The 13,497-nt window shown below is 39.6% G+C and overlaps 1 protein-coding gene across 5 annotated transcripts in view; it reads left to right on the top strand.

Annotated features, from left to right (window-relative positions):
* The window catches only part of FAM114A1 (family with sequence similarity 114 member A1), a gene marked incomplete at its 5' end in the record, with an annotated part of 52,175 nt that overhangs the window by 26,314 nt on the left and 12,364 nt on the right, over positions 1-13,497 (top strand). For all 5 annotated transcript variants that reach the window (XM_084233131.1, XM_084233130.1, XM_084233132.1 and 2 more), the window contains 4 exons: positions 1,516-1,650; positions 3,200-3,352; positions 6,611-6,734; positions 13,273-13,364. In XM_084233131.1, coding sequence (XP_084089257.1) covers positions 1,516-1,650; positions 3,200-3,352; positions 6,611-6,734; positions 13,273-13,364 — 504 coding nt within the window. The remainder of the gene's footprint in view (positions 1-1,515; positions 1,651-3,199; positions 3,353-6,610; positions 6,735-13,272; positions 13,365-13,497) is intronic.

The raw sequence follows: 13,497 nt of genomic DNA, 5'->3' as shown, positions 1-13,497 counted from the left end.
TGACCAGCAAGAGGACACAGTGTCCTGAGACAGAGACAACTCAAAGAGCAAATCCAACGCAATCTGAGAAGGTGAGCTGTGGACACTTAGATGAGGGTATTCTACCCAGACTTTTGGGGCCAGGGCCTGCCAGAAATAGAACATAACTACTCCACTCCTTGCTCCTTGAGTGTTTCTAGACTAAGTAGAGTTAAGGAGGAGCAGTAAACATGTTTCAGGCAAATAGCACTATAAGTCAAATACAATTATGGCGAAGTTAGAAGTGCTGGGAATGGATATATCTGGCTTAAGAAATGAATTCAGGGTCTCCCTGGGCTGCAGTGTGGAGTATTGGAGCTTGTCTGCAGCATGCTTACGCACCTTTCTATGTCCTCTTCAACCTTTCCCCAAGCTCTAAAACCACCACCCCCCTCACCCAACCAGGTTTGCCCTGATTGGAAAGTCCCTGTGTCCTTTCTCCTTCCATTTTATTCTCTCCTGAAGAAATTCCCCATGAGATTTTAGGAGAAAATAAATCAAATTATGCAATCATGTGAATTGCTGATGTCCCATAGTCCTCCAAAAGGACATGTATTTTAAAATCTGTTCTATTTTGTCATTATTGAGTGGCTCCCAAATAGAAAAGGAAAGTCTAAATGTCCAAGGTAGAAATGGCAATAAATGAATGAATTCCAGTGAAATCAAACATTGCTATTGAAGTGATCATTATGAAGATTAGAAAATGCACATAAATAATAAAATACAGTACATGTAAATTCACATAAAGTGGGGAAAAGCACAGATGTGTGTAGATTGTAATTGCAGCTGTTCAGCGGAGTGCATTTACCGAAGTTGCGAAGAAGTGTAAGCAGTTCTGTTTGTAAGAACAGTTTGTGAGTAAATCTTGGTTGTTTTAATCTTTTTTTAAAAAAGGAAAACAATAGCTGACAAAGGGATTTGCAGTTAGATAACTGTATAATAGAACAGTTTCCAAAGCCAGTAGTATATGGAAATCAACCTGTCTTATTCCATGAATATACTAATTATAGGCCATTATTGCTAGTTTCTGAAAGTCTGCAAGAGCCTTCTGAAACAGCCTGAGGCACCTACACTCCAGACCCCACGATTGAAGAATTCCCTAAATTGGCAAGAGTATCTGACAATTCAGTAGACAACTCCAAATAATTCTGTTACTTGGGTTAAGATTTTTTTCAAATAAAAACAGCAGTTGGGTCACCTATTACTCTTATGTCTTAGATACATATCAATACACACAGAGCCAGTAAAATTAATCCTAAATATGCCTTGGTTTTTCCTAAGCATCATTTTTTAATAATAATTTATGTCTTACAAATTATATGACATATGCTCTTCCAATGAAAAGAAAATAGGATTAAATGGATAATAAATCTGATGAGAAAAATTGTGACTTTATATTAATTTTTATATTTGAAGATAGTTCCATCTAGGAGTTGCTGACTGCTATGAGACAGCAAAATGTAAAAGTCTAATCTCATGCAATTTTCTCATCTGCAGGGTAAAAGCGTCTTATCAGGTGGTCTAGATGCTTTGGAATTCATTGGCAAGAAAACCATGAATGTCCTCGCAGAAAGTGATCCAGGCTTTAGACGAACCAAGACTCTCATGGAGAGAACTGTCTCCTTGTCTCAGGTTGGATTATATGCTTTTGCAAAGTTTGCTTTTGGTCAAATAAAACAAATTAGTGTTTATGTTTTCCAAAAGTTATATTAAAACACAATATTCAAGTTCAAATAATACAAAATAATTGAGAGTAAATATTGAGTTTCTAATACAACTTTTTCCCCAGCCACTTAGTTCTTCATGGAAAACTACCACTATTAACAGCTTGTTATGGATACTCTCAGAGAGATATAAATATAGATGCCTGTATATATGTATTATATACTTTTTCAACCCAATTATTACACCCTTTTGTACCTCGCTGTATTCCTTGAGTAATTTCTTGATTCCATTCTTGATTCAGGTTGCTATAACAGAATACCATAGACTGGGTAGCTTGTAAACATTTATTTCTCAGGGTCTGGAGGCTGAAAAGTCAGGCTGTCTTCTCGCTCTGTCCTTGCGTGGCAGATAGGGGTGAAGAGGCTCTCAACCTTTAGTAGGAAGGCACTAATCCCAGTCATGAGCACTCTGTCTTCATGATCTAATCATGCCTGCATTCATTTTTTTCACATCTGTGTTCAGTCCACTGCTAAAAGTTGGAAAGCTTGTACAAATGGATTTTTGGCTAACAACCTCAGGAACCTAAAAGGAAAATGACAATAACTGTTTTATTGACACATAATAAAAACCACAATCTGTTGTCCATGAACTTTCCTTGTGACCTTGTAGTGACCACAGTGTTTATGGTGCTCTCTACAAATATTAAAGGACCCTATAAACTTAATGCCCCCATAAACTTGATGAGGAATCAAATAATAGATTCTCAGAATCAGAGAAAGCAAGTGTAGGAAATTGGAGTGACTAATGGACTTGCGTTCATTTTGTTGTTTTTTTAATTAATATATAACAATAAAAAATAAGTAGAGAAAAATTACCAACATGGAGAGAAATCCAGTTTACAGTAATACTTTCCAGAGACCAATCTAAGGATTGATAAGCTAATAGTATTATTTATATTAAGTAGCTGGTGAGGAATACATTATGAGCTTATATTTTATTAATTTTTTCATCAAAGATGTTTAGTAACCATATACAAAATTTTTTAATTAATGTAACTCAGATTAAAAAATGAGAGCAGCTTAATTCTGTTTGCAGCCTACCTAGGAGCTGAAAGTGTAATTAATCCTGTCCGAATAGATTAAACTTCCCCAATATACATAACATTTGCTCATTGTAGAAAGTTTGAACATTTTAGAAATAAGAAAATTAATCACACACACAAAACACAGTGGTGGAAACCACTGTTAAGTTTTTCTGATTCTTTCCAATCCTTTTCCCAACAATAGAATTTTGCTTTGTTTTGTCATATATGTAATGAATGTGGAAAATTCAACATGGAATATTATGTAAAAATTGCTGGTAGAATCAACCAAAATAGTCATATTTTAGAAACTCCAAGGTGACTAAAACCTACCCTTCTTCCCAAATACAAAGTCAATCCTCATTTGCCCTACGTCTTACACAGGAAATGGGACTTCTAAGCATATTTTGAGTGTAAAAACGTGTGTTTCTGCAGATGCTAAGGGAAGCCAAGGAGAAAGAGAAGCAGAGGCTGGCTCAGCAACTCACAGCCGAGAGAACTGTACACTATGGGACCCTGTTCGATGAGTATCAAGGTTTGTCACACCTGGAGGCCCTGGAAATTCTGTCCAATGAAAGTGAAAACAAGGTATGGCTGCACCGGTCCTTTGAAATAACATGTTCATTGATGTGTTTTCTTAAACATGAAAGAAACTGGAAAATATGTCGTTAAAATACGTCATTTTTACAGACTCATTATTATGAGTCACAAATACTGTATAACCTCCTGACTCCCTCTTACTCTATATTATTTTTCCTCTGTCCTGAGCCAACCTAGTGCCTTTCCATGGCCCCAAGGGGCCAGCATAAGAATCCACTAACCCCAACTCCTGGTGCAAAAGGTTGCTCAAAACACTGGCTGTCAGGCCCCTGGCCCTGTGTCTCCCCTGAAAATGTGATGCCCAGATCAAAGACGCCCTGCCAGGCCATATCTTCATTCTGATGCAATGAAAGTTGATATGTCTTCCAGATTGCAAGAGTTTAACATGTTTGGTTCTATGGGTCAGACAGTTATTCATCACTTGTTAGAATGCCTGGGCCACAAGGGACCAGGGTTACTTTCTAGGAGTTAACATTCCATTTGGGATTGCTCCAGAACAGAAGCCTGAACAATGCCCTGCACATTCACACTTCCCCACTGTGACCCCACGAAAGCAAAACATGAACAGCAGACATCAGCAAGGCTTGGTGATTTTTTCTTTTGTGAAAGGATCTATATGGTGTGTGTGTGCGCTTGTGTTCACTAAACATGTATGGAGCCTGTAACGTCACTAAGCACTCTAACTATTAACTCATTTGATTATATAAACAGTTTCTTTAGGTGAATGTCTGGCTGGGCTCTGGGCCATGCCAGTGACAATCACTGTGCAGATGCAGGTCCTCAGACAGGAAGCTGAACTTGGACATGAGTTTAGAAAGGAAAGAGATTTCTTTTACTTACTCTAAGCCCTGTTCTCTTACAATTGGCCTTTGAGGAGGTTAAGACCATCTTGATGCCCACCTAGTGGAAAAGGAGGTCCTCTGCCACATACCAAGAACCTAGTAGGATGGAGACACCCTCTCACTCACCCCAGCTTATAAGTTATGTGTTTCAGTGTTTATTTCCTTTTTTGTTATTGAGTTGAAATAGAGATGCAATGCACATCACTGTGGCTTAATGGAACTAGGAGGAAGCAAAAGAGGTGTTGTAATAGGAAAAGGCTGACAAAACACTCCTTGGCTAAAAGGAAACTTTCCTGGAGATACCAAAAACATAAAACCCCAATGAATTTCACTCCCAGGTGATGGCTACCCTCCAGAAGACAAGGGGAACCAGAATGTTCAATGGATGTATATATATAACGCTGCATTATGCTCTAGCACTCTTGTAAACTCTTTGAGAAGCATGCACACAACACATAATATGAAGCACAGGAGTATGATCTGTGCCTCTCGAGGCCCTAAGCCCTAACATGAGTACAGGAGCTGAAATGAAGACTCTGACAAGGTCAGGGCAAGAAGGAGTGGGGCAGCCTCGCCAGGGTGCCTCTGCTTCCACCCGCTGAACTCCTTGCCTAATGGGTTTTCTGTTGATGACTTCCTGCAGAGCTTCCTCCAAGAGCCTTGGCACCAGCTGCATTTCACCCTAGTAATGGGCATTAACAACTTGTAGGAAATGGGTTCTGGCAGCCAGCGTGCTCACATCTCCTGATGTGGGAATCCACCACCATCATGAATATTCAAGCACATTCCAAAGGAGGTTACAGCTCCTCTGTGGCTCACCTCCAGAGCAAGGGTTTGACTTGCAGAAGGAAAAATATATAAACTTGATGACATTATCATCATACTTCATTTTTTATATGACTCTCCATGCACTTTGATCATTTTGCAAATTCATATCAATCTTCAGATTCACAGGATAGCTGGTTGTCTGTATGAACAATGTTTGAAAGTTTACAAAAGATACTTTCATAAAAGGGGCTCTGAGGCAATGAGCAGAGAGGACTTCGGTTCTGGAACCATCTCTGTGTAGTCTCCTGCATGCATTCTCACCTCCCCTTGGGACTGGCAGCTCTTTCCGTGATGCCCCCACTCACTTTCCAATCTCAGCTGCCATCGCTGTTATGGGTTGACTTGGGTCTCCCTCCTCTTGATTACAATATTTTGAGGCAGAAGATGTGTCTGGTACATTTTTGTAGCTCTTGTATACAAAACTCACATCTAACAAGCACACGTACTTGTCTAGCTGCACATTCACTCCCATATCCACAGTGTCACTTCCCGGCAGTCAACCATGGTCCTAAAATGTACTGTACAATAAGATATCTTGAGAAAGACCACATCCCCATAACTTTTACTACAATATATTCTTATAATTGCTCATTTTATTATTAGTTATTGCTTAATCTCTTACTGTGCCTAGTTTGCAAATTAACCTTTATCGTAGCATGTATGTATAGAAAATAACATGGGGTCAGTAGGATTTGGTGCTAGTCACAGTTTTCAGGCATTCATTTGGGTCTTGGAATGTGTCCCCTGTGGATAAAATTTGGACTACTGTGTATGTATAGCCTTATTTATTTGTTAGTTTACATGTACATACATATGTAAATATATATGTAATTATTATAAACTAACATTATAAACATCTCTTAAAGTACTTTTTTTAAAGATTTATTTATTTATTCATACAAGAACTGGGGTGTAGATCAGAGGTGTGGGGGATGAGAGGATTCACCAGAAACAGAGTAGGAAGCTGACCAGGCAGATGTACTGAAATACACTGCTGAGGGGAGCAGCCCGTGAGGCAGGAGAGGTCTGCTGTGCCATGTGGGTAGCTCCCTGGCCAGGGTCCACAGTGGTTGGCAATAACTTGATAGTGCTGAGACTTAACCCCTGCGCCACCAGGGAGGCCCCCTCTTAAAGTACTTTTAAGTACATTATTTCATTTAACCTTGAAGACAACCCAAGGTCACATCATGAGTGAGGACCTGATAGTTTCATCCAGGTTTGACACTAAGATGTGCCTTTAACCACTATAATGTAAGAGCTACCACATTGTTTATTTAACGTCTGCTCTGTGCACTCATACAGTGTACTTCAAAGTCGGTATTTCATGCACCCCACAAAGGATCACAATGAAGTCTGGATCTCATTTTTAAAATGAGAAGCTGAGACCCAGGAAACTTATGTAACATACCCCAAAAAATGTAGTTAATAGGTAGTAAATCCAACACCCACCCAGCATGCGCTCCTACACCACCAATCACCTCTCCTGGGAAAGCCTCACGTTATGGGGATAGCTGTGCTTAAACTTTATTAATGAGGAGAAAAGATGACAGTTATGTTGACCTATTTCTTTTTTCAGGTTCAGTCATTTTTAGCATCACTTGATGGAGAGAAGCTGGAAATCTTAAAAAATGACCTCATTTCCATTAAAGACATCTTTGCATCCAAAGAATTAGAGAATGAAGAGAATAAAGAAGAACAAGGTAGAGGAAAATAATGCATAAATAACAAACTGTTAACATAATTCTTAAGAAACAGCTGCTAACAAACACAGGACACTGAACAAGGTGGAATTATTTCACTAAAGTCCTTCTCCTCCCCACTTTCAGAACACTTCGTCCATCTGCTCTTATTGCAGGAGATGACCACATTGATTTATAATCCTCCCTTTGCTGGGTGGGATCTCCTAACAGGAGTCTTTATTTCTTCTGTGTCCAGTGCAACCCCTGGCACACCCAAGGTGCACAATAAATCTGTGTGATTAAATGAACAAGGAGTGCATGCAGTAAACAGGTCTTGGTGACTCAAGTATATGTTCCAATGTCTAATTTTTTTATCTGCATGTGGAAGTTGTTGAATGTGATTGATGCTGATGGTGGACAGGTCTTTTTTATTTATAATTAAATTTATTTGTTTATTTTCTTACATCATTGTTCATTTTTGTACAGTATTTGATTTCTCCAATCAGGTGTAATCCCCATAGTTTTCCCACCACCACAGCAAATGATCCATCGCCATAGTCCCTTGTGCTCTTCCCTTCCCTATTTTGAGTCCTCTCCCTCCCCTGCTATATGCCTTGGATCTGTGGTCAGCTTGCAGGTTTTGTATTTTTTCCTGACCCTTTGTTTGGTTTCTCTATATTCTACATATAAGTGAAATCATCTGATAATCATCTTTTTCCTTCTGACTTACTTCATTTAGAATAATCTCTTCCAGCTCCATCCATGTTGCCACAAATGGCATGAGTTTACCTTTTTTGATTGCTGAGTGGTATTCTATTGCATGTATATACAACTTTTTGATCCATTCATCTGTTTGGGGGCATTTTGGTTGTTTCCATATCTTAACTACTGTAAATAGTGCTGCAGTAAACCCAGGAGTGCAGGGTTCCTTTCCAGTGTTTTTGTGTCCTTTGGGTAAGTTCCTAGGAGTGGAATTACTGGGTCATGTGGTAGATCCATTTTTAGTGTTTTGAGGAACCTTTGATAGTGGACAGATCTTTTTATTTTTTAAAGATTTATTTATTTATGCATACAAAAGCTGGGGTACAGCCCAGAATTGCAGGGGGTGAGAGGATTCACCAGAGACAGAATGGGGAACAGAACAGGCAGAGTGACTGAAGTACACTGCTGAGGGGAGCAGCGGGCGAGTCAGGAGAGGCCTGCTGTGCCATGTGTGCTACTCCCTTGGCCAGGGATTGAACTCGTGCTGCAGAGGCTGTGGCTTGCTTCACAGTGTGGTGCTTAACCCCGTGCGCCACCAGGGAGGCCCTGGAAAGATCTTTTAATGGACTTCTTTTCATATCTTTCCTCTTCCTTTTAATATATATATATATATATATATATATAGTATATGTACTTTTATATATATATTTTACTGCTACATATATATAATAAATATATGTAGTAGTATATAATATATATACTATTATATATATTATACAATATAATTATAATAATTATATTATGATTATGTTTATATTTTTATAAATATTATAAAATATAAAAATATTTTAATATAATATATAATATAATGTATATTATATATTTATATAATATATAATATAATATAAAATATTATATTTTTATTTTAATATAATTATATTTAGAATTATAATTATATTATAATTATAATAATTATACTGTATTATATATTATATATACTATTATATATAGTATATAATATATATACTATATATAATATGTGTAGTAGTAGTTAGAGTTTATTTGTAAATGGCCTATACTTCACCTAAAAAGTGCAGTTCTCCCCTAGGCTGTTCTGTTTTCCCACAGTGCACTGGGGCACACATGATGTGTCAGCCTGTCAATCACTGAACCAGCCAGGTGCACACTCCTGATAACATCCCAGCCAGGCAATGACTCCAAGGAGACCAGAACCTGCAATGTGAGATGGGAGGTTTCCTTGAGAGGGGAAACTGTTGGAACAGCTTAAAGATTCCCTTAGACATCCATAGGGAACAAAATTGAGCAAAACATTTGCTGTGTACACAGAAAGTGATTTCTTACTGATGTCGTTACCAAGCACCACCACCACAGTTGTCTTATGGAGGTTCTGTTGAAAGGTCAACAGCCACAAACACACAAAGTAGCCTCTTCTAGGGTTATCTGAAAAGTCCCATTTGAAATATTTTCAACATCTGCTGTGTCACCTAGAACAAATTATATAACCTTCTGAAACTCAGTATCTGTACCTGTAACAAGGAAGCAATGTTTATTCCCAAGGGCAAGTGTGAGGTTCAAATTAGATAATACAAGTAAAAACACATCATGCAGTGGCTGGCACACAGAATTGCTGCTATTATTATTTAAAGTGCTAATACAATGGCAAGAAAATCATAAAGGTACAATAAATGGTAGCTTTTATTTATGATTGCACTTGTTATTACCCACACACGGGGTCGTGATAATGTGCACTCAGGCCGTCGACTCACTGAAGTGTCTCTGTGCCCAGCGTGTTATATACCTTTAATCAAAGCTGGAACACAAGAGCTCAAATGCTTCAGTCTCTATGCTCAAGGCAAAATTATTTTAAGCATTTGCAGACTGTCACTTAAATATCATCTCCTCTTTAGCCCCACATCCTGACCTTTTGTGCCTTCAGTTTAATGAAATTTATGCTCATTGCATCAAAATAAATGAATCAATTATACTGAAGCATAGCAAGAGACCAATATCAATGAGGCAGTTGAGGGATGTTTTTGAGCACACAGTCTGAAATATATCATTTCTACAAAAGTCACAAAGGATGTTAGCTTTGTCTTTGTTTATAATGAAGAAACTAAGACCTTAATGTGAAAGATCATGCAGCTAGGTTGTGGAGCCAAGATGAACTAATGTAGATGCCTCTTTTCTAGACTTAACAACCACCAAAAGGTAGACCTTGGTTCAGAGAGGATGCAAAGAGGACCCTAAAGTCCCCCTAACATCAAAGATGTTGCTACCAGTACAAGTGAAGAAGATAGCTTTGCATCCCCAACCAGTGCTATTTCTTGGAGAGAAAATTTGACTCAATGCTATTGAATAGAATATGTTACAACATGTGATGTGTTCCAGTCTCACTATAGATAAAGCTTCAGGAAGTTGATATCTTTGAATATGACCCCAAAAAAAACCTGAAGTGCTGAACATATTACTTAAGAAATGGCAAATTAATCTCTCCTGAAGTCATAAACCCTTATTTCCTCCCCTGATATATCCATTTTCCCAAAGGGCATCTCTAGGTTATCAAAATGCTCTTCATTTTAAATTAATTTAATAAATGATCTCCTTCAGACACTTAAAGAAGAACAAAGAGAAAGGATAGTGGGGTTGTCGTTAAATCAATCTAGTTGTGATGAAGGTTTGCAGCTCCAGGAAGGTGGCAAGATTACCCAGAAGCTGTAGAGAGGAATCTTCTCAAGGGGACTGAGCACACAATCCAGGGGTATAATTCTGGAAGAAACCAAAGCATTTTCATCAGATTTTTTTCTCATAAGCACTTGTACTTCTAAAAGTCTCCTGATAACTAAATAATTTATTTGATAGTCTCAGAAAATGTAATAAACTGTCATTTTTTGTTAACTTTAATATCAGGCTCCTCTGCATTTAATAATGTTAGCTAATGATTTGCATGCTTGTCTAGCTCTGTGATTTTATCAGATTTCTATGGTTCTCTACTTTGGTTTGCCTCTGTTGTGAAGAGGCTTTCAATGGCTATTTCTTATTTTTACTGCCATGGTGAAGATCCAGTTGGCAATTTGTACAAACTAAGAGTTGTAAAGTAGATATTCTTTGTTGCCCCTTTTTGATCATCAATTTCTATCTACTTCCATTTTTCTCTATGATTTTCCCCCCTAAAATATTTGCCAAAAGTTATTAGTGTGTTTCCTTGCTCTGTAGAATGAATGCACATTTAAAAGCTGGAGGAGCAGCCCAAAGTACTTGTATTCTAATTTAGTGCTAATTACTCCCAAATACTATTCATCTCCTTCTGCTTTTGTCTTTGCTGCACTTAACAATACAGTTACATAAAAATTTAGTGTTTGCAAAATACTTTCACCTTTGTTGTATTATTTGGTCCTGACAACAATGCTAAAGAGGAGATGGGTGAGTCCTAAATTTACAGACAAGTGGAAGCTAAGGTGCCCCGCGACCTGGCCCACGTCATAGGAACAGTAAATGCAGGGACTGGGTTGGAGCCTACACTCTCCCAGCCCAGCTCAGGACTCTTTCTGCCCCAACACTGCTTTATGCAGAGTGAGAAAGACCCACAGTTTGGAAATGAGACCTTGTCAGTGCTGTTCGAGTGTCTCTGTTCCTCTTATTTTCACCCACCCAGAGAGGATGAGATCAAGACCTCTGCCTGCGGAGAGGGAGAATCTCACTTTGGATGGAATCTCTCTCCCCCTGCCTTTCCAACCTAACTCTCCCTTCAGGCTCAGAACTATGCCTTGTCATTCTTAAAGATCCTTCAGGCATCACTTCCTTCCAGAAGCCTCTGATCACCCTTCTGAAAACTGTACTAGGTGTAAAAACATCCTCCTCCAGAGCACTTAGCTCTGGGTTCTGATGCTTTGATTGTGTCAGCATCATCTTTTTAAAGATTTATTTTATTTATTTATGCATACAAGAAGTGGGGTCTAGGCCAGAGAACCAGCCATCTCTTTCCCTGCCCCCAAGGCACACACCTCCCTTCCCCTGAGGTGGGGACCTGACCTCCTTGTTATCCCTGAACCAAGGGACAGCCCTTCCTGGACGTTGTCTCTGCCTGGAAGGCTCTTCTTCTGCCACCCCCATCCAGCTCCCCACCTGGTGTGGTTCATCCCTCTCTTCCTTCAGGTTATTATGGAAGCGCACCTCCTCAACCACCCTCCCACTTAAAATCCCCAGCCCCATTCATCCCTAGACCCCTTCCTTGGTTTATACTTCTCTATAAAACTTATCATCAGACATGCATGTCTTTTTTTTTTTTAATAGAGGCATGTTTATTTATTTATTTGTTTGTTTGTTTTGTTTATACAAGCACTGGGTACAGTCAGAAGCGCAGGAGGGTGAGAGAACTCACCAGAGCCAGAGCGGGGAGCAGAGCAGGCAGAAGGACGAAGAGCAGCGGGCGGCAGGAGAGGTCTGCGCACCATGTGGGACCCTCCTCCGGTGGCCGGGGAGCAGCCGGGGATCGAACCGGCGCTGCAGAGGCCGCGGGCAGCTTCGCAACCCAGCGCTCAACCGCTGCGCCACCGGGGAGGCCCCATAGACATGCATGTCTTAATTGTTCTGTTTATGAGCTTGTCTCCACTGTGAAAAAAATACAAAGCTTGATAAACTGATTAAGCCAAAAGTTTTGAACAAAGACCCAGAAGTTACCTTGACTGTCTGCGTAAGCTGCTGATTAACTCTGATCTATAAAGAGAAAGAGCCTGGGTAGATAGAGGATTAGATACAGTTTTCTCACATGGCTTGGTCTTCTCTGAAGCCACTGCCTTCACCTAGGGATAGACAAAATATTTTCTTCTCAGAGGGTTTTGAGATCATCTGGTCAGATTAATGACGCATGTGTGCCTCCCCTCCAGTTAAAAAAAAAAAAACTGGTGGTAAACCATTGTGGAGCCAATTCTTTGGTGCTTATCAGAAACTTTAAAAATGACCTAAACTTACAAGTACAAATCAGAAAAAGAAGATTAGAACTTTAAAAGATCTCTTCTCTTCTTGTCCACCAATGATATTATTTTTTTATTGGTATGTTATATATAATGTATCACTACATAAATTACCATGTTCTTACATATTACATAATTTATTAATAAATTAACCAACAAATATTTCTGTTAGCACCTAATATGTCCCAGGCACTGTTAGATACTTACTTAGATTCAGGAATGAGCAAAATAAATACCGTCTCTGTCCTTAAGTAGCTTCCAGTCTGGACGGAAGACCTATCATTAAGACATATGGTAGGACCAGATAGGTGTCCTAGGATCCTAGGAAACCTTAGGAAAATTCTCCAGAGATATAATGTGGTTACATCAGCTAGCGCACGACCCATCGGGACTCATTCTGCTGGCTCAGCACTGTGGCTCTGCGATGTGAAAGGCTCCCAGGGTATCATTAGGGCCGCAGTGCTGAACATAACATTCTCGAATCATAAATACCATGTGGTCCCTGGTCTGTCAGGCCTGGGGAAGGTCATTCATGCATTCAATCAATCATTCTTTCAAGTACTAGCTGCTGACCACTATAGCTATAAACAAAATGGGTGAGCCCCTTCCTGTCCCTGGTGGCCTTCAGTTCCACCTGGGGTTGCCCCTTCTAGAGTGTGAGCTGCAGGACTCCAAACCCCTCGCCCAGCAGGGCCTGTTGCCTCCCCACTATGCTTAGATTGAGCAAAGCTCATCCCTGCCCAGGAGTTGGGGGGCAGGCTCCTGCAGCTCCCACTGACCGGGGGTGATTGGGTTGGGTGAGCTGCCACATTCTGAAGGATAAAAAATAAATCATGCTTCCTACTCCTGTCATTTTCTATTTCTAGGCTTAGAAGAAAAAGGAGAAGAATTCGCCAGCATGCTTACAGAACTTCTCTTCGAATTACATGTTGCGGCCACGCCTGACAAACTCAATAAGGTCAGCACCATCTGAGTCTGAGTTTTTGTTATTTAAAAATCAAAGGTCTCTGTTGTAAAATTCCAGAGGTCCACACCGGAAATGGAAAAACCCCAACCCCCAAATGGCACTTGGGGAAAGGGGAGTCTAAGGT

This window comes from Talpa europaea, assembly GCF_964194135.1.
Source record: "Talpa europaea genome assembly, chromosome: 5".
NCBI classification, from domain to species: domain Eukaryota; kingdom Metazoa; phylum Chordata; class Mammalia; order Eulipotyphla; family Talpidae; genus Talpa; species Talpa europaea.
This window is presented reverse-complemented; position numbering and strand designations above follow the sequence as displayed.